Source organism: Arachis stenosperma, chromosome 7 (genome assembly GCF_014773155.1).
Source record: "Arachis stenosperma cultivar V10309 chromosome 7, arast.V10309.gnm1.PFL2, whole genome shotgun sequence".
Lineage (NCBI taxonomy): Eukaryota > Viridiplantae > Streptophyta > Magnoliopsida > Fabales > Fabaceae > Arachis > Arachis stenosperma.
The window spans coordinates 29,275,984-29,293,930 of NC_080383.1; the positions used below are offsets into that span (position 1 = coordinate 29,275,984).

General features: G+C 30.1%; 2 protein-coding genes across 2 annotated transcripts; one reads left to right on the top strand and one right to left on the bottom strand.

The window, feature by feature from the left end:
- The first annotated feature begins 4,270 nt into the window (after positions 1-4,270).
- On the top strand, positions 4,271-10,075 carry LOC130940898 (asparagine synthetase [glutamine-hydrolyzing] 1). The gene is made up of 13 exons (XM_057869181.1): positions 4,271-4,438; positions 6,339-6,477; positions 7,252-7,347; positions 7,423-7,564; positions 7,642-7,832; positions 7,990-8,151; positions 8,254-8,334; positions 8,443-8,664; positions 8,752-8,886; positions 8,982-9,062; positions 9,144-9,230; positions 9,341-9,448; positions 9,629-10,075. The coding sequence occupies exons 1-13, from the start codon at positions 4,359-4,361 to the stop codon at positions 9,857-9,859; spliced, it is 1,755 nt and encodes a 584-aa protein (XP_057725164.1). The 5' UTR covers positions 4,271-4,358; the 3' UTR covers positions 9,860-10,075.
- Positions 10,076-10,448: 373 nt separating this feature from the next.
- Positions 10,449-15,171, bottom strand: LOC130941646 (protein PMR5-like). Its single transcript, XM_057870206.1, has 5 exons — positions 14,689-15,171; positions 14,441-14,612; positions 13,708-13,886; positions 13,132-13,290; positions 10,449-10,955 (listed from the first exon to the last, which is right to left on the bottom strand). The coding sequence occupies exons 1-5, from the start codon at positions 14,988-14,990 to the stop codon at positions 10,613-10,615; spliced, it is 1,155 nt and encodes a 384-aa protein (XP_057726189.1). The 5' UTR covers positions 14,991-15,171; the 3' UTR covers positions 10,449-10,612.
- Positions 15,172-17,947: the final 2,776 nt, after the last annotated feature.

Sequence of the window (17,947 nt, forward strand, 5' to 3'; positions counted from 1 at the left end):
TGAGAGTGTGAAAGCATCCCTTTATTCGAGGGCATGATTGAGATCAGAGAGCTTAATTCTTGTGGTTTTTTAATTTTCGTCAACCAAAACCTTCTTTATCTCTGATAGGGCTGAATTACAACTCCACTATGGGAAAAGAGCTACAGCCTACGGAGACGAGTTTAATGTGTTGGAGACCAAAATTCTGAAGTTATTATTTATATTTGAGTGTAACACTCATTAAATCCTAAAACTCAAATAAAGTAGTATCTATCGTTTTAATCTCATTTAACCAAATCAAAAGTAATAATGACTTATTTAATTCAACATTTATGACAATATAAATGAGATCACTGTTATATAAGTCATTTAATGTAAAATTACTTAATCAATATAGAAAAGTATATGGAACCAAGAGGTTACCAACCAAAAACTAAACAAAACCATATTAATTTATATTAATTATGAATCTTAAATTTTTATATTTAAAATTGATTAAGTAAACCTAATTAAAACCTATAAAAATATTCCTCTTCTCTTTCACATTAATCTACCTACCTCCGACAATCACACATACAGACCCCTCTCTCTCTCTCTCTCTCTCACCGTCAGGCCCTCTCTGCCTCCCTCACTGCCGACGGACGCACAACTGGAGCATGATAGAACGTGCCCGGCGCTGGAACAACGTAAAACTGTTGGTCTCCAACTTCAGGAGCCGTCAAAATTGCCGTTGGAAAACTTTCGCCAGAAAATTGCTTCTCCGGCCAGTAATTCCCGGGGTGCGGCACAGTAGCAGGTGAATTCCACATCGGAACCTTCTCTAGCATTTTCTGCATGTAATAATCGCCGCCTCCAGCAACACCATAATCTCCCGCGAAGCCATCCCCACTTCTCCTCCGGTACATAGACTGATCAGCCTCCACGATCTGCAACTGCTGCAGCTCTTGCTGCAACTGCCTTTGAACGTCGATCGGATTTACAGTGGGGTCCGATCCAATAGCCCGACCGTTCACAGAAGTATATAAAAAAATATTCATTTAATATAAAAAAATCCTAATACTTAACAAAAGAAATATCTAGTTATATTTTAGCAAAAATAATTAAATACCTATAAAATTTAAAAAAATATGAAATTCTTTCATAAATAGAGACATTCACATTTGCAATACAAAAAAATTCAAAAAATATATAAAAAAATATCCATTTAGTATGAAAAGAAACATTTTGATACTTAGCTGAAGAAACATCCATATATATTAACTCGTAGAGATTTTGGATTCACCCAAAAGTATTTTGGCTGGTTTTTGGCTAATACCCTTTTGGTTTCCTAGTATTGTTCAATCAATATATGTATTACCCATAGACATATTAAGAAATAATAATTTCCTAACAATCTTCCACTTGGGCTATACATATATATTTTCCTGAGATAATCACATCTTATAAATTTTATGCGTATATCTGAATCTTATTTTCCTGATTACGATCTGTCTCATATATTAATTATGAAATTACCATAACTTTTATCATATTAGTGTCGCAACAAAATCACGATGATCGCCATACTAAAATAATCAACCACATAGATCAAATTTGGATGAGAAAATTTAGAAATTACATACAAAAATGATCTCATGCATGTCTATTTTCAACTGGTCTAACTTGAATAAAAAAATTATTTTATTTGGTGACAGACTCAGATGAAACTGCAACAGAACAATGAGAGAGAGAGAGAGAGAAATTTACCTAGAGAAAAGGGATTCGACAGGAGCAACAACGACGGTAACAGGATAAGCAGCGATGGCGACATGAGCTGTAAAGGATGATGAGAGCTGTGAAGGGTAGGCGGTGATGGGCTCAACAGCAACGATGGCGGGAGCTATGAGGTTTTTTGTGAAGAAGGCGAGAAGAAGAAGACTTTGTGCAAGGATGACTGGGTTTCTCTTGCATGGTTATAAAGTATAGATTGAAGTTGTGAATCACTGAATCTGTTATGTGAGGCAAATTATAATTCTTAAAAAGTGTTTATATGTATATATCTGGAGTGGGTACACCCTAAACCAGATTATACTCTGTAATAAGCAAAATCTGTCCTGACTCGAGTTAAGTTATTACCCTTCCCAACCGGGTATGGACTGATCGGGTACCCACATATTCGGATACTCCTGCCAAGTCTAACCACGTATTGATGTTTTATTTATTAAGGGTTTACCATTAGCCAATAGATTGCTACACACAAGACGAGATTATAACTCTTAATAGTTATTTAAGCGGACGAGTCAGATTATCACTTAACAAACTCAAATTAATTAACACAAATTAAATATTAATTATTTTTAATATTTTAATATTAAAATTTTAAGAATTTAATTTTAATTATAACTTTATAAAATATTTATAATAATAATTATTATATATATTTTATTTAATTTTTTAATAAAATTTTTAATAATTTTATGTATCATTCTGTAGAGAATACGAGAATATACACTAGCTAATTATGTATAAATCGGAGGTAGCTACATCGAATGCATAGAATCCAAATAAACTTTTTTTTATCTCAGATATTATGCTTTCGACATGTGTAAACACATATTTTAAATTCAGACTTTAGAATTTAAAATTTAAAATTAAAAGATAGAATTTAAAGTTTAAAATTTAGAATAATAGAGCTGACAATAAAATTATAATCAGTGATGGACTGATGGTAGTAGATGGCTAGTGATGGAGGATGAAATTACCGTAGTGATTATTGGAAGAAAAAATAAAAAATAAAAAAGAAATAAAAGAATAATTTTAAAAAATACAGATAAATAAATTTGTTTGTTTATTAGCAAAAATTGATTAATAGGATGTTGGCTCTCTGATTGGTTTAGAGAAGAATGTTTAATTAGTTAATACTAATTAATATTTTTTTAAAATAATTTTTTTAACTCCTCACTTTTTTTAGAGTTTAGTGTTTAGAATTTGAGTTTAAAATTTATTTTTTAAAAGATTTTTTTTAAAAAAAATATTTTTTACATAATAAATAAATAAAAAATATTTTTATATAATTATATCTAAACATAATTGATAAATAAAAAAAAATTTTGTATAAAATATTTAAATATAAAATTATTTTTATTTGTTAATAAATTATAATTTAAATAGTATAATCTCTTTATATTTATTTAAAAATTTTAAATTTAAATTTCTCTATTTTTAATAAAAAAAATTAATTTTAATTTTTTTATAAATTTTTTTAAAAAATAACTTAACGAACCTTAAAATTAACTTAAAAATGAGTTAATAATTCCTATCTGAGCTCATACATAACGTAAAAAGTGGTTGCATGATATAAAACAGTAGATGTACTTATCTATCCAATAAGGACCGACAATAATATTGCATCATTTTAACAATAATAATTTAAAAATATTTTTATTTTTGATAATATTATTTTATATAATATTTTTTTATCATATATTTATATAAATCTAATAAAAAAAAGTAACGTTATTAAAATAGGAGTAACAATATTTTTTTTAGTCATTTTTCCAAATATTATGTAGATATTTACTATTTCTTTTGAATCAAATTTAATAAATAATATTAAATTACTTTGTTCGGAAGAAGAAACTAAAGCTCTTTAATTACTGATTTATACTAAATCCAATTATTCAATATTTAGGATTATTGAAAAAAGAACAAGTTTGTCTAAAAAACATAAAAGTCACACAAAAAAAAGCTGGGTATGTAAATATATATATTATTAATTATTTTTAATATATATTATATATTTTGTCATGTATTTTATATGAATAATTAATTTAATAAATAATTTTTGTTGCACATAATGAAAAGAAAATAATGAAAGTTTGGTACAATAAGAGATAAACTTGACCTTAATAATTCGAGACCAAGAAAGAACCAAAGTACCAAACTGCTCTGAAATATTCACAATAAAAGCAATTATTTATTAACAAAATATCAAGCTTTTGTTATATTATTTATTATATCCCTCAATAAAAAATGAAAATAATAAATAATGAATGTAAAATGACAAAAACAGTGGTAACAACAACGAGCCACGTCCCACCACGTGGCACGATGATGAACGAAGAAGGCGGTGGTCCCGGGTTCTTTGGTTGTGTTACAGGACCACCCAGTTGCCGGTAACCACGAATATCAAAACTAAAAACGACGTCATTTCGGAGTGAGCATCATTCAATACGCATATGGTGGGTCCAAATCCTACATCATATTTTGCATATAAATATGTGTTCTTACAAGCGCGGTGTATCAAACCACTCTGCACCCTACCTTGCATTGTGTTATTAATTATCTTCCATTTTCTTTTCTGCCTTCTTTTCTGTTTCTTATTAGCTTTGATCATAAAAATGTGTGGTATTCTTGCTGTGCTTGGTTGCTCTGATGACTCTCAAGCCAAAAGGGTCCGCGTCCTTGAGCTTTCTCGCAGGCAATCCTTCTTTTTTCTACATACATACTTTTTATATATGGTTTCTTAATTATGTGTTAATTAATTCCGAATATGCATATATATACTTTTCCCTACTACTCATGAAACCAAAGTCTTAGCTTCTTCCCTTTTATGAACTAATCAACCTCGTCGTTTACTATATATGTATAGTTGAGAGTTACCAATAGTTAAATTTATGTGCTAATATTGGATTTCATATTAACAGGGTACAATAATGGAATCGTTATAGTATATTAGTGCATTAAAAGATACTGATGACGTGATTATTATTAGTCTATTTTTATAAATTAAATATGAATAATAATAATAATAATCATAATAAATTTGAGACTCATGAAGATGATAAATATATTGCACCATAATAAACGGTCATGGATTTAGTTTCCGAAATTAACAAAATATTTTATTATAAATTATATATAATATAAAAATATATTAAGAAAGAAAATTTGTATATCTACTCTCTCTCATATTTTAGTTTATATTGGCCATCACTTTTAGTTAATAGTCCAATATCTTTAGTTCAAGAGTCTAACTCTATATTTTTAGTCTATATTTTTAAATATTATTAATTAATTACTAGTTAAAAATAATAAATTATACTGGTTCTATAGCATTAGTTATTTAGTTATATATATATATATATATATATATATATATATATATATATATATATATATATATATATAACTGTAACTTTTTTTTGTATTGGAATAAGTCAAAATTAAAGTTTTATTTTGGATATTTAATTTATGTATATTGGTGATGATATCAAATTAAAATTCTTTAAGAAAGTCTATCAAAGTTGAAATTCTTATGCTTATACGAGACAATATATTATATCTACTAGAATTAATCCTATTATCACGTATAGAGATAATAATGAAGTAGATGATGATATGTATGAATTTGGCACTTTTGATTCCCGGAACTTTGCTCTAAGTATTTGGTTTTAATAAGTACAGATTGAATTGCTGATGATGACGATAGGTATAGCAGAAACTTTTGTTTGTTTTCATCATGTGCTATATCTTCTGTGACTGTGACTTTCATGTGTAGGCCGTGGCAAATTTTAATACCAAAATATACAAAAAATTATGTGAACATTATAGTGATATTAATATTGTTATGAGTTGGATTGGATAGTGATATGAGAACTAATTATATATTGGACATTAAGTGACATAATACACTTGAATTCCTAGCTTCAACTTTGATGGTGGTGTCTACTCAATCAAATATTTTAACGGAATATATGAGTTCATTATTGAGGAGTTGAAATTATATTTACGACTTTATGTTGGGATTCCTTGTTTGTGTGTCAAATTATAATAAGGACACAAGATTAGTGGGCAACTACGAAAAATAACATGAAATTACTATATTCTAAGGTAGTCATCACCTATTATTAGGATAAACAAGTGGGCATGTTACATGTGGGGTCGAAATTGAAATTCAATTATTGGTAAAAAATTTGATGGGAAAAATCCAAAAAGGAATGACGATTGAGAAACATATAATTAAAAGTACTTACTAGTTATAACTGCTTAGCAACTATAAAGTTTAGAGAGACCCTTAAGATATTTGTAAATGTAAGAATTTTAAATAATTATTTTTGGATCTAAAAAAAGTATAGATATTTTAATTTTGTGAAATAGTTTGGAGTTGAATTAGACCTATTCAATCTGAATTCTAATAGTATAAAATTGCATAAAAAAATTTGCTTATATGACTAAACATGTTTAAATATTTGTGTAATTTTCTTTTTGTTTACATGTATTAACGAACTTGCATATTAAGTATTAACTGAGATTTGATAGAAATAAATAGAAAGTAGAGTTGTGAATGATGATTGTTGACGGTGACGTGAGTGAAACAGGTTGAAGCACCGTGGGCCAGACTGGAGTGGGCTCCACCAACATGGTGACTGTTACTTGGCTCATCAACGGTTAGCCATAGTTGATCCTGCTTCCGGTGATCAACCTCTCTTCAACGAAGACAAAACCGTTGTTGTCACGGTACCCTCCCTAACCCCACATACTACAATTATATCCATTACTCTCTCTCTCTTTTTCCTGCTCTTTCTATTTGAATTTAGTTTTGATACATTTTCAGTGTAAGACCTGTATATTTAATCACATAACGCTACTATAACAAAAATAATTATTTTTTATATTGATAGTATGAATGGTCATTTAAAAAAATAATTATAATTGTATAATTATGTAAAACATTTTATACTACTAGTATATTAAACATAAAATTATTTATATATATTTTTTTTAATTTTAAATTAAAAAAAAAGATATTTTTAGAGTTTTTTACTTCCATAAACTAAAAAATCAACTAATTATCTCTATCTCCTGATTCAACATTATTTACATTTATGTCCTACATGTTTACTAATAAATCGCAGTGAGTGTACTATGCTTTTAATTAATTGAAAGTAAATCGCAATATTTTTTTAAAATTAACATATTTCAAAAATTAAATCACATGCATTATGAAAAAAATTATTGAGAGATAATAAAAAAATCCAATACGGTAAAAAATTATTTCATTTTGTATTAGCTTTTTTATTTTATATTTTTTAATTATTACTAAAAAAATTAAATAATTTTAAATATAATAAATATATAATTATAGATGTTACATAAATAAAATTATAGATATAAATAAGAGAATTTGGGACCTGTTAGAGCAATTTCTTCTAAGGTCAGGGTAAATTTATAGATAATTATAATATATTTTTTGCAGTAATTTAAGGAGAGTAAATTGTGAAAAAACAACAGGTAAATGGAGAGATTTACAACCATGAAGAGCTGAGGAAGCAGCTGCCTAACCACAAGTTCAGAACTGGAAGTGACTGTGATGTCATTGCACACCTGGTTAGTCATCAAATTCTAGAACACATTTTCTTTTCATTAAGTAATTATATGATCATAATGCATATGTTATTACAGTATGAGGAACATGGAGAAAACTTTGTGGACATGCTTGATGGAATATTTTCATTTGTTCTTCTGGATACTCGTGACAACAGCTTCATAGTCGCCAGGGATGCTATTGGTGTCACTTCCCTCTACATTGGTTGGGGATTAGATGGTAAATCATTTTTATTAACACTTCAATTTGAGCATAGTCAATGCATTAAAATTAAACTTTATTTTGGGATGTTTCAGGTTCTGTTTGGATATCATCAGAAATGAAAGGGTTGAACGATGATTGTGAGCATTTTGAGTGTTTTCCACCTGGTCATTTGTACTCAAGCAGAGAAAGAGCATTTAGAAGATGGTACAATCCTCCATGGTTCTCTGAGGCTATTCCTTCAGCTCCTTATGACCCTCTTGCTTTGAGGCATGCCTTTGAGAAGGTAAACCACAAAAAAAGTACTATTAGGAGTGTTTTTGTGTACTTGATAGAAAAAGAAGAACACACAATTGATTTTAGTTTCATTTCATTATGTTTGGTTTTGCTTTGTATCTTTCACTCAAATTTTTGGGAAACTAATATGGTGAATGTTGTTACAGGCAGTCATAAAAAGATTGATGACTGATGTGCCTTTTGGTGTTCTGCTCTCTGGTGGTTTGGACTCTTCATTGGTTGCATCCATCACTTCTCGCTACCTCGCCACCACGAAGGCTGCCGAGCAATGGGGATCAAAATTGCACTCATTCTGCGTTGGCCTCGAGGTGGGATAAGACTTAGTTGTTGTTATAGTAACAATAGTCTATACTACTAGTTTTCTTAACAAAATCTTTAATGTTTTGTTAATCTTTCGTCGTATCCAATAGGGCTCTCCGGATTTGAAGGCTGCAAAAGAAGTTGCAGACTATCTAGGAACTGTCCACCATGAATTTCATTTTACTGTTCAGGTATATGCATGAAACAGGTTCTTATAACACTTTTTAGATCATAATTTGTAGCCCAAGTGTTTGTAAAAATGTCATAGTTAGTAAGTAATTTATATATGGGAAATGCAGGATGGCATAGATGCAATTGAAGATGTTATCTACCACATTGAAACTTATGATGTAACTACAATTAGAGCAAGCACACCAATGTTTCTTATGTCAAGGAAGATTAAATCACTTGGTGTCAAATGGGTGATATCTGGTGAAGGTTCAGATGAGATCTTTGGCGGGTATCTATACTTCCACAAGGCTCCAAACAAGGAAGAGTTTCACCAAGAGACTTGCCGCAAGGTCGTCAAAATTTCATGCTCATTATGAGAACATATATAGGGATTTAAGTGAAATATTATTAAAGTGTATTTGTTCTATGTTATGTAGATCAAAGCGCTTCACCAGTACGATTGCTTGCGAGCCAATAAATCTACATTCGCTTGGGGCTTGGAAGCCAGAGTACCATTTTTGGACAAGGAGTTTATCAATGTTGCAATGAACATTGATCCTGAGTGGAAAATGGTATGAATAAAAGAATGTGCTTTGGTTTTCAGAATATCACTTAAAATGTTAATAATTGAATTTCATTAAGCTGGTATATATTTTAACCTGTTCAGATAAAAAGAGAAGAAGGAAGAATTGAGAAATGGGTTCTTAGGAGGGCCTTTGATGATGAAGAGAAACCTTATCTGCCAAAGGTATTCTTCAACTTTCCACAATGTCTATATATCTTATGCAAAATTTGTTGAACTAACACATAAACATTTTATTTGATGCAGCATATTTTGTATAGGCAGAAAGAACAATTCAGTGATGGAGTTGGTTATAGCTGGATTGATGGCCTTAAAGATCATGCTGCAAAACACGTATTGAATCCAAATCTTTTCGCTAAAATTCATCGATGAACTGAAAATTCAGCTAATTGTCATAGAATTTCTGTTGTTTTCTGATTGATTCTTGTCATTTTTATGCATAGGTGACTGATAAAATGATGCTCAATGCTGGTAACATATTCCCCCATAACACCCCAACAACCAAAGAGGCCTATTACTACAGAATGATATTTGAGAGGTTCTTCCCACAGGTAACTTTCTTTTCTATTTTTATGATTTTGTAAAAAAAAAAAGGCGAATAAGTTGAAAATAGTAAAATTTTATTTTCTATTTTGTTTCATGTTAATTAATAGATCCAATTTTAAAGTTACTTGACAACATAATTTGGAAGGGGTTGAATCAAAATTGTATTCCTCAATTTGGTTTTGCAGAACTCAGCCGTTCTCACTGTTCCCGGAGGAGCGAGCGTCGCATGTAGCACGGCGAAAGCTGTTGAATGGGATGCTTCCTGGTCCAAGAACCTTGATCCTTCAGGCAGAGCAGCGCTTGGAGTGCACATGTCAGCTTATGACGAAAAAGCCAACTCGGTCAGCAAGGCTGCAGAATTCGAGAAGATTATACCTATGGAATCGAGTCATGTTGGAGTTGCCATCCAGAGCTAGAAGAAGCTGGGGGGCGAGGAAGAATTGCTTGAGAATGAAGAAATGAAAAAAGAATTGCCTGCTGTGAAATTCTATTCCAAGAAATGCTAATATAGATATGACTAGCTTGTATTTATTTTGAATGCTGTGATTTGAACTCTATCAGAATATATTGGATTTCAAAGTGTTTTTTTAATCAGTTTATTAATAAACGCAAGCTCCACTGCTCTTCAGTGATGTAGAATATGAAGCATATTCTTATTTTTACACTTCATGTAAAGATAAAGAAAATTCCATTAAAGTCGGATTAAACTTATAAGCAATTGACTTTCAAGTAACAACACATGGAAAAGAGGATATTAATATGGCAAAACATAACATTACAAAGACCAACTTCTAAAATGCAATATACCATATTATGTGAAAAGAATCATAAAAATCCTCTACTCAATGGTATAAGCTTTTAGAAAAGATAACTCTTGTAGAAAAAGGTTAATTCTTGAGTGGTGAGCAATTTGAATATTTGATAGTGTCAATTCTGAAGTGTAAACTTCTCCATGTTATCATTCAATTATCTAAATTTATATCATTAAAGGAATTTAGTTTCTTAAGTAGTCATTGTCATTAATGTTACATTGAAAAAAGGTACTTAAGCCTATAATATTGTAATTTAGCATTCTTTATACTAATAAAAGCAACAGAGAACTTTCTTATATATATATATAACTTTACAAATTGCAATCATTAAAATTAAAGATGAAAAAGAAGGAGGAATTAGTAGAACAAAGCAGTGTAGAGAAGTTCATTCCAAGTATCAGGTAATCCAGGAAGGCACCAATGGCTGCAATCAGCTGAGTGGTCAGGGTTAGCTCTCTGCTGTGGACTCAATTCACCACTGTAAATTGAAGGGTGCCCATCTTTTCTTAATGCTGATAAGAATGTAGTGTCCATAAGATATGCAGGATTCTTCATTTCTCTGATCACCATATCCACAATCCTCATCTGCTCTGGATAGGGTCCAGGGTATGATGATGTGTCTCTGATAGGTGCTGTTTCACCATAGCAATTCTTTGTTGGCATCAATGTTGTTGTCTTCCTAGTATTCCATTCATTTGGGCTGTGGCATTTCAGTGACATTAAGTTTTAGCATTAGTTTCTGTTGTGTTTAATTTTGTTAAAAAATAGAGTTTAGCTTGTTCAAACCATAGTTACATGGAATGTAATACATTTTAGGACGGGAATGAATACACGGTTAAGTTACATGTAAAATATATGTTATGTGGGAAGTATATCCATGGTGTTCTATTATGTAGATAAATTGTGAATCGATACAAGTTACCTAATTGGAAAATTCATGTAACTATGGTTGAAACTTGAAACAACTAAAAGTTATTTGTCACGGGAAAAAATACACTGGTGATCGGCGCATAGGAGAAGTTATCCTCTTAGCAAACCTTCTAACATGGTAGGTGATAAGGCCATGTTGAGAAATAAAGAGCTGCGACAAACTAGAATGAATCTAACATGTAAGTGATTTCTAACTATTTAACTAATCAACTAATATCTCTAATACGTATGATGCCAAAGGAGTTACATAGTTTAAATCCAAAATGGGAAGTTTCATAAACAAATGAAATAAACTTGTAGGTACTTCACAGAATAAAATACCAAAACAATGCTGATAAATTATATCAAAGCCTTAAACGTGGTAGAGTACTACTCACATTAATTGTACAGTATTGTGGGTTTGAATCCAACCAGAAATAAAGTCATTTATTTTTTGATATTGAAGCCTTGGACATTTCCATGTTCTATGCCACTAGCTTGCCCCATAACTTATATAGCACATATACCTTTTGGCCATGCCAGATATAAATGTTGTACTGTTTGAATCTTGGAAATATGTTAAGGATTATGTAAAGAGACACAAAAATAGACATGTCATATCTAACATGTGCACATTAAAAGGAAAAAAAAAATTAAAGCAGCATAACTTTGTTGTATAAAATGTGTGTGTAGATAGTATTGGTTTGATGATGCATGAGCTTTATTATTTCACCGACACAACCGTTTCTCTTGATATGGGTCACTGGGATCCTGCTCTAGGAAAAAAACTTCACTCTTCTTTAGGTTTTAAAAGGTTTTTGTGGAAAGGCAATAAAAGTGCCATTGGCAACCTCATGTAAAAATGAATGAATAGTTATGAACTTGAAGGGGGCAACAAATGGTATGTTGGCATGCTTCTATAACCATAGATTTGACACAAATGAATTATACAAGTAATACAGCTTTTGAAGTGTGCTGCCATAATGTTGTGAATATTCTTGATAACTCGTTTTTTAATCTCTGTTTTGTAGGAAAACAAATTCCTATTAAATAATTCAGAAATATTAGCTCAAAATATAAGCATGATTTTTCTTGGAGTATCTTTTAGAATCTGCTTCATTTTATAATATAATGATGTATGAAAAAAAATCATTATATAAATAACAGGATCCTAAATTTTGTAAAGTAGTATAAAGTAATGAATTATTCTATAGTTATGTGTATTTTATAGAATTGTAATTTGTAGATCAGCAAATCCTTTTTTATGTTTTTATTTTTTTTTATGGTGAAAATTCACATACATTTATTTTTATGTGAAGTTGTTATTTTCTGGTGAAAATTCGCATACATTTGTCTTCATGTGAAGTTGTTATTTGAAAATCATTAAATAATTTGAGATACAATTATCTAATGTTTCTAAAAACTATCAATTTTACATGATGACAACTGCATATGAGTTTTCCACTTTTTCCTTTTTTTTTTTAAACATCAAATAGATTTTAACTCAGCATCCAATAAAGTGCATTTTGCAATTTGCAAAAGACTCCAATCATAAAGACAAGAAGACAACACAGGGAGAAAAATTTCAACAGTAAGACAAGAACACTCAAATTTCAACAAAGCTAAATAGTGTGAGCTAGCTAGGCTATAACTCATGAGATTAGTCAAAAGAAGGGTCCTACTTACAGCCCTAACAACATCTCACCATATAAAACCAAAAAGAAAAATGAGTTTAATTAGGCATCGTGAGAAAAGTTGGCAATAAATCAATAAATCATTTAATAAGCATATGCAACTAGCAATTTAGTTATAAATAATGAAATGTTGTTACTAGTTAATTATGAATAAAATGATGAAGTGAAAGACAAGATGTCTTTCTTACCAAGCACACTGTTCTATCATGAAGCTAGGTATCTTACTACTTAAAATAAGATAATGTACAGAGGGAGATAAGGTAGATTCCTTACTTGTAATGTGTAGGAGAAATTGCTTGAAAGAAGACTTTGGTTCTGCTTCTATCAATGTTGTTGTCCACCCAATTAGCCCATGTTTTCATACCTATTTCCAAAGCTGCCAAGCGATCCATGTCTTGGTAGTACTTTCCTCTTAAATTTACATAATCCCAGCTGCACTCCATTACTCAAAAGTCAAATTATTTTACATATAATTTCCATGATATACTTTTAGAATGTGAATCCAACACACTAGAGTTTTCAGAAAGTGTAAAAGAATAAAGCATTATAAAATATATTTTCTTTCAAAATTATCCTTCTAATAAGTAATACAGGGTAATTTTGTTAATTAAACACATCATAAGACTATTAATTTTGAAGGAAACGGCGACAAAAAGCATGATTTTATACCATTTGACAACTTCATGGTGTAAAGTGCATATGACACAAAGTTGAAAGGATGTATAATTGCATATTTTTTTCCTCCTTAAAAAGGAAAAAAAATTGGCAAAATCCCAATATTTTCATTTAGATCATTTTTGCTATTTTAAGATAAGCAAGTTGAGAGTTAAAGACATTGTTGCATATTACCCCTGGAGAGATCCTTGATGAGTCCACCAATGGCCAGTGTTAAATGACAGAACATCAGCACTTTTCCATGCATCTCCATTCCTACCTACCTCTTCTAACCTTAGAATTCTCTTCCCTTGGAACACATCAACATCCACCAAATAAGGTGCTCTGTAGAATGAAATGCTCATACCATAATCCTAACATACACACCATGCCAAAATTCAAAGCCCAATTAGGATCACATTCACATGTGTAGCTCCAATATTTTGTTTTCCCTTTTCTATATAGTCTATTTTCTATAGGGTAAATCATAATGATAATGTGGCTAAGTTTGTATCAACTAGGCAACATTAATGCCTGACAGCAATTTTTGGGTCCCCTAACTAAGAGAGCCTTGCAATAGTTATTGGACCATCACACATCAAATTTTAATTACAATCATGTCATAAAGCACTTTTTCTATAAATTCTTTGTCCTATTACAGAAAGAAAAAAGGGAAACCTGCCACATATGAGATCATGAATGAAGCTTAAACAAAGAGAGGTACACAAGCTACTCTGTTGCAGAAAACTACTATTCTTAGCTCTCATTTAACCTATTTTATTTCCTTTCAAATCTGAACTAACATCTTACTATGAATGAAAGTTAACAGCAATTTTTGGGTCCCCACAAATCAAACATAATCTTAGTATTATTACTCAATGACTGACTCACTGATAAGAAATTCTTAAAGAGTAAAGACTTAACTGACCAAGAATTTGAAGGTTGAAAGAGGATCTCCACTGAGAAATTGAGTGCGTGCATTAGGTGCAGCAGAAGATAGCATGCAAATCAAAGACTGCCATTGGTTCCTTCCCAATGAATCACCGACAAACATGACAGTCTTCCCTTCCATTTTCATCAAAAACTCAATCCCATTGAACCTATCACGAACGCCACAAAACCATTGAGAATAGCTAAGAGCATGATGATAGTAAGAGAAATTCCGTTACATTATACCTTGGAAGGTCGCAAGAGAGAGGCTTCCAGCGATATGTGAGGTATGCAGAATCAGGACGACCGTACATTTGGCAGTTGAATTCAGGGTCTATGATTGGACACCTTGAATATTCGTACAATGGCATCGGGTATTCTTCATCGCGCACCCAACTTCCCTCGAACAATGAACATGCGCTGCTGTGGTTACGGTTATGGTGGTACTTAGCTGAAGAAGAAGAAGAAGAAGAAGCCACGTGCCACTGAAAGGGAACAAGGAAGTGAAGAAGCAGCAGCAGAGAAAAGAAGGAGGACATACGCGCCATTATTGTTGGTTGCTGCAGTGGGTAGTTAGAAGGGAATAAAAAGAGGTAACCGTTTCGGAATTGAAGGAGACAAGGGTGGGTGGGTGAGTGAGTGTGCTAGCTAGCCAGCTAGCTGCATGAACGTGGTGCTCTTAACGTGCCTCACAAAACTGTTTTCCTTTTCTCAGGAGGGTGGGAGGGGGTGCATTTTAACTAATCTTTTAAGTAAGCATTAGTGTTCAAATCCATCTTTTATATGCAATAATAAAGAGTTAAATATCCTACTTTTTAATCGTTTAGCAAAGTTTGTACAGTTTTAATATATGAAAGTCTATTTCTGTATTTCATCATTATTATTGAGTCCAATACACAAGAAGTAGAATGGGTGGAATGGACGTAAAGAAAAAGTGATGGTTATTTTGGAGGTGCAATGATTGAGCAGTGAGATGTGAAAGCGAAGGTTCTTTTTTTTTTTCTTGTTATGGTCTCTGGCCACAGATGAACAGTGATCATTCGTTTGCTTTACTTTATTATCTCAAAATCGAGTTGCTCTTCATGTTAGTAAGGATGTAAGGTTATTTTGAATAATCTGCCTAAAGCAAAAAAATAGCAATTATTATCGGAAATTTGATTATTTGAAGATATGGTTTAGTAGGTACTCAAACTTGTTTATGTTACTGTTGTTTTGTTTTCTTCTATTGTAAGCATTTTTAATGGATTTCAACTGAGAGTACGAATTTAAAAAGGTGTTCCATTATCTTCGTGTAACATTTTTATGAGTTTGGTTAATTTGTGTCCTAATATAAAAACACATAATAAGATTATTATCAATAGAAGTTTTAATTTTTTTTAATAAATACAACATAAATGCATTAAAAAAATAAATATTTTATACTTTTTAAAAAAATATTTTATAATTTTAATATATATTTTTAGAGTATAAATTATCTAAATTCTTTTTTTATTGGTAACTTATTTTTTGGTTGCAGAAATTTTTTTAAATATTTTTAAATATTAATGTCTTTTATTTTTATTCTATTTGTATTTTAAATATTTTAAAAAATAAATACTTAAATTGGTCTCTAAAATTTTTTAGATCAAACATTTAAATTTGTAATAAATTTTAATTCACTAAAAATACTCATTTGTTACTTGTTAGATAATTGGTCCTTACTTCTCTTTCACTCAAATTTCTAATATTCATGTTAGATAAATGAGATAAATACAAAATTAGTATTCAAAATATTTTGGCGCTAGCAAAATAGTAGCCGATCTTTGTTATTGACAAAATACTCTTTAAAAAGTTTTAAAATTTGATAAAAGTGACCAACCGTCAATTGAGTTACCTCGAGTTAAGATTTAAGAGTGATGTGTCAGTTAATAATTATCATAATAACAAAAATTGTCCACTTTTAATTTTTATAATTTTAAAAACACAATTTCAATTTTCTAAAATCCTAATTTTTTTTCTCTTCTTCTTCCTTAAACATCTTCATACGCCCCACTCTACTTTCAAACATCAGAAGGATCTCATCATAAAAAAATCGAAAAAACCTTCTGTCTGAACTCTTTCATGCATTGAGCTATGGTAGCCATTTCATCGAGCACCATGTGAAAGTAGCATAATTACTTGAAAGACAATGATAGAAATACAAGAACCTCTGATGGCCTGCAGTAGCTGGAATGAGATAGGTTCTCCTTTCTGAAGCCTCTTGTTGCCTTTGAAGACAAAAACTCCTTTCATGATGAGGTTATGAAGAAGATGATCGGTGAAATTGTTGCGGGTGTCGGTGTTCCTGAAAGTGAAAATACATCATGCTTGTATAGCCGTACATTTCTGTTGAAAACAGTTGACTGAGGAGTAGAACTGGAAGCTAAATCTTGCGGCTTCAGATCCATGGAAGGAGGAGTAGGAGGAGCTGTAGCTGATGAATCTTGCAGGCAACAGAGTAGGGGCTTAGGCTTTGGGTCTCTAAACCCTTGCCTTTAATTTTCGCTTGGATCTTTTGATTCCATAATTATTTACTACTCTCTTCACTACAAGAAAATGAAGCATTTGTAACAAAAAATTTGTATCAAATTTAAAATTATTACAAATTATGATTTTTTTGTAACAATAATTAGTTATTGTTACAGAAAAAGAATATTTTGTAACAACAAAAAAATTTGTTACAAAATATTTCAATATTTTGTAACAATGTCATTTTTTTGTTACAAATTATGTTGGCTTTCGTATCGAATTGTTGTTTTGTTGCAAAATATTATAATATTTTGTAACAAAAGATTATATTGTTCCAAAAATTCAAAATATTTTGTAACAAAATATCTATTTGTTTCAAAAGTTCTAAATATTTTATAATAAAAAATTAATTTGTCACAAAATACAATATTTTTGTAACAAGTTATTTACTTGTCACAAAATTCAACATTTTTTTAACTAATAAAAAATGTTATTTCAAGATATTAAATATAAGATCTTAAATTTTTAAAAATTAAAATAATGAGTTATTTATGATTTATTATATTTTTTTAGAATTTTATATTCATAAAATTATTTTACTAAAAATATAAAATTAATGATATTTTAAGTTTAAAATTATTTTTAACTTATATAAATTTTATAATAATTGAATATTTTTTATTTAAAATTTAAAATATTAATATATAAAAAATAATAAAAATTTGATAATTTAATTTAAAAAATTAAAATTTATAGTTTAATCTTATAAACTAAAAAAATAATTAAATTATTTATAATTTTAAATTAAAATATTTATTTAAAATTAATTAACAAATTATTAAATAATTTTAATAAAGAGGAGTGCTACACATACAAGTCATTTTTGTTTACAAGTCTTACAAGTTGGGCCTAACACGCGCGTTACAGAAGAAGAAGCGTGAATATAAATGACTTGTATGATTTGTATGGAAAAGCGTTCTCTCTTTGCCTTCGATCTCCTTCTGTTTTTTTTCGATTT

Coding starts and splice junctions, on each gene's coding strand:
- LOC130941646 (XM_057870206.1), bottom strand. CDS start 14,990: ATGGCGCGTATGTCCTCCTTCTTTTCTCTGCTGCTGCTTCTTCACTTC. Junction 13,887..14,440: donor TTTCAACCTTCAAATTCTTG/GTCAGTTAAGTC, acceptor TGTGTATGTTAG/GATTATGGTATGAGCATTTC. Junction 10,956..13,131: donor ATTTCTCCTACACATTACAA/GTAAGGAATCTA, acceptor GAAATGCCACAG/CCCAAATGAATGGAATACTA.
- LOC130940898 (XM_057869181.1), top strand. CDS start 4,359: ATGTGTGGTATTCTTGCTGTGCTTGGTTGCTCTGATGACTCTCAAGCC. Junction 6,478..7,251: donor ACAAAACCGTTGTTGTCACG/GTACCCTCCCTA, acceptor AAAAAACAACAG/GTAAATGGAGAGATTTACAA. Junction 7,833..7,989: donor TGAGGCATGCCTTTGAGAAG/GTAAACCACAAA, acceptor ATGTTGTTACAG/GCAGTCATAAAAAGATTGAT.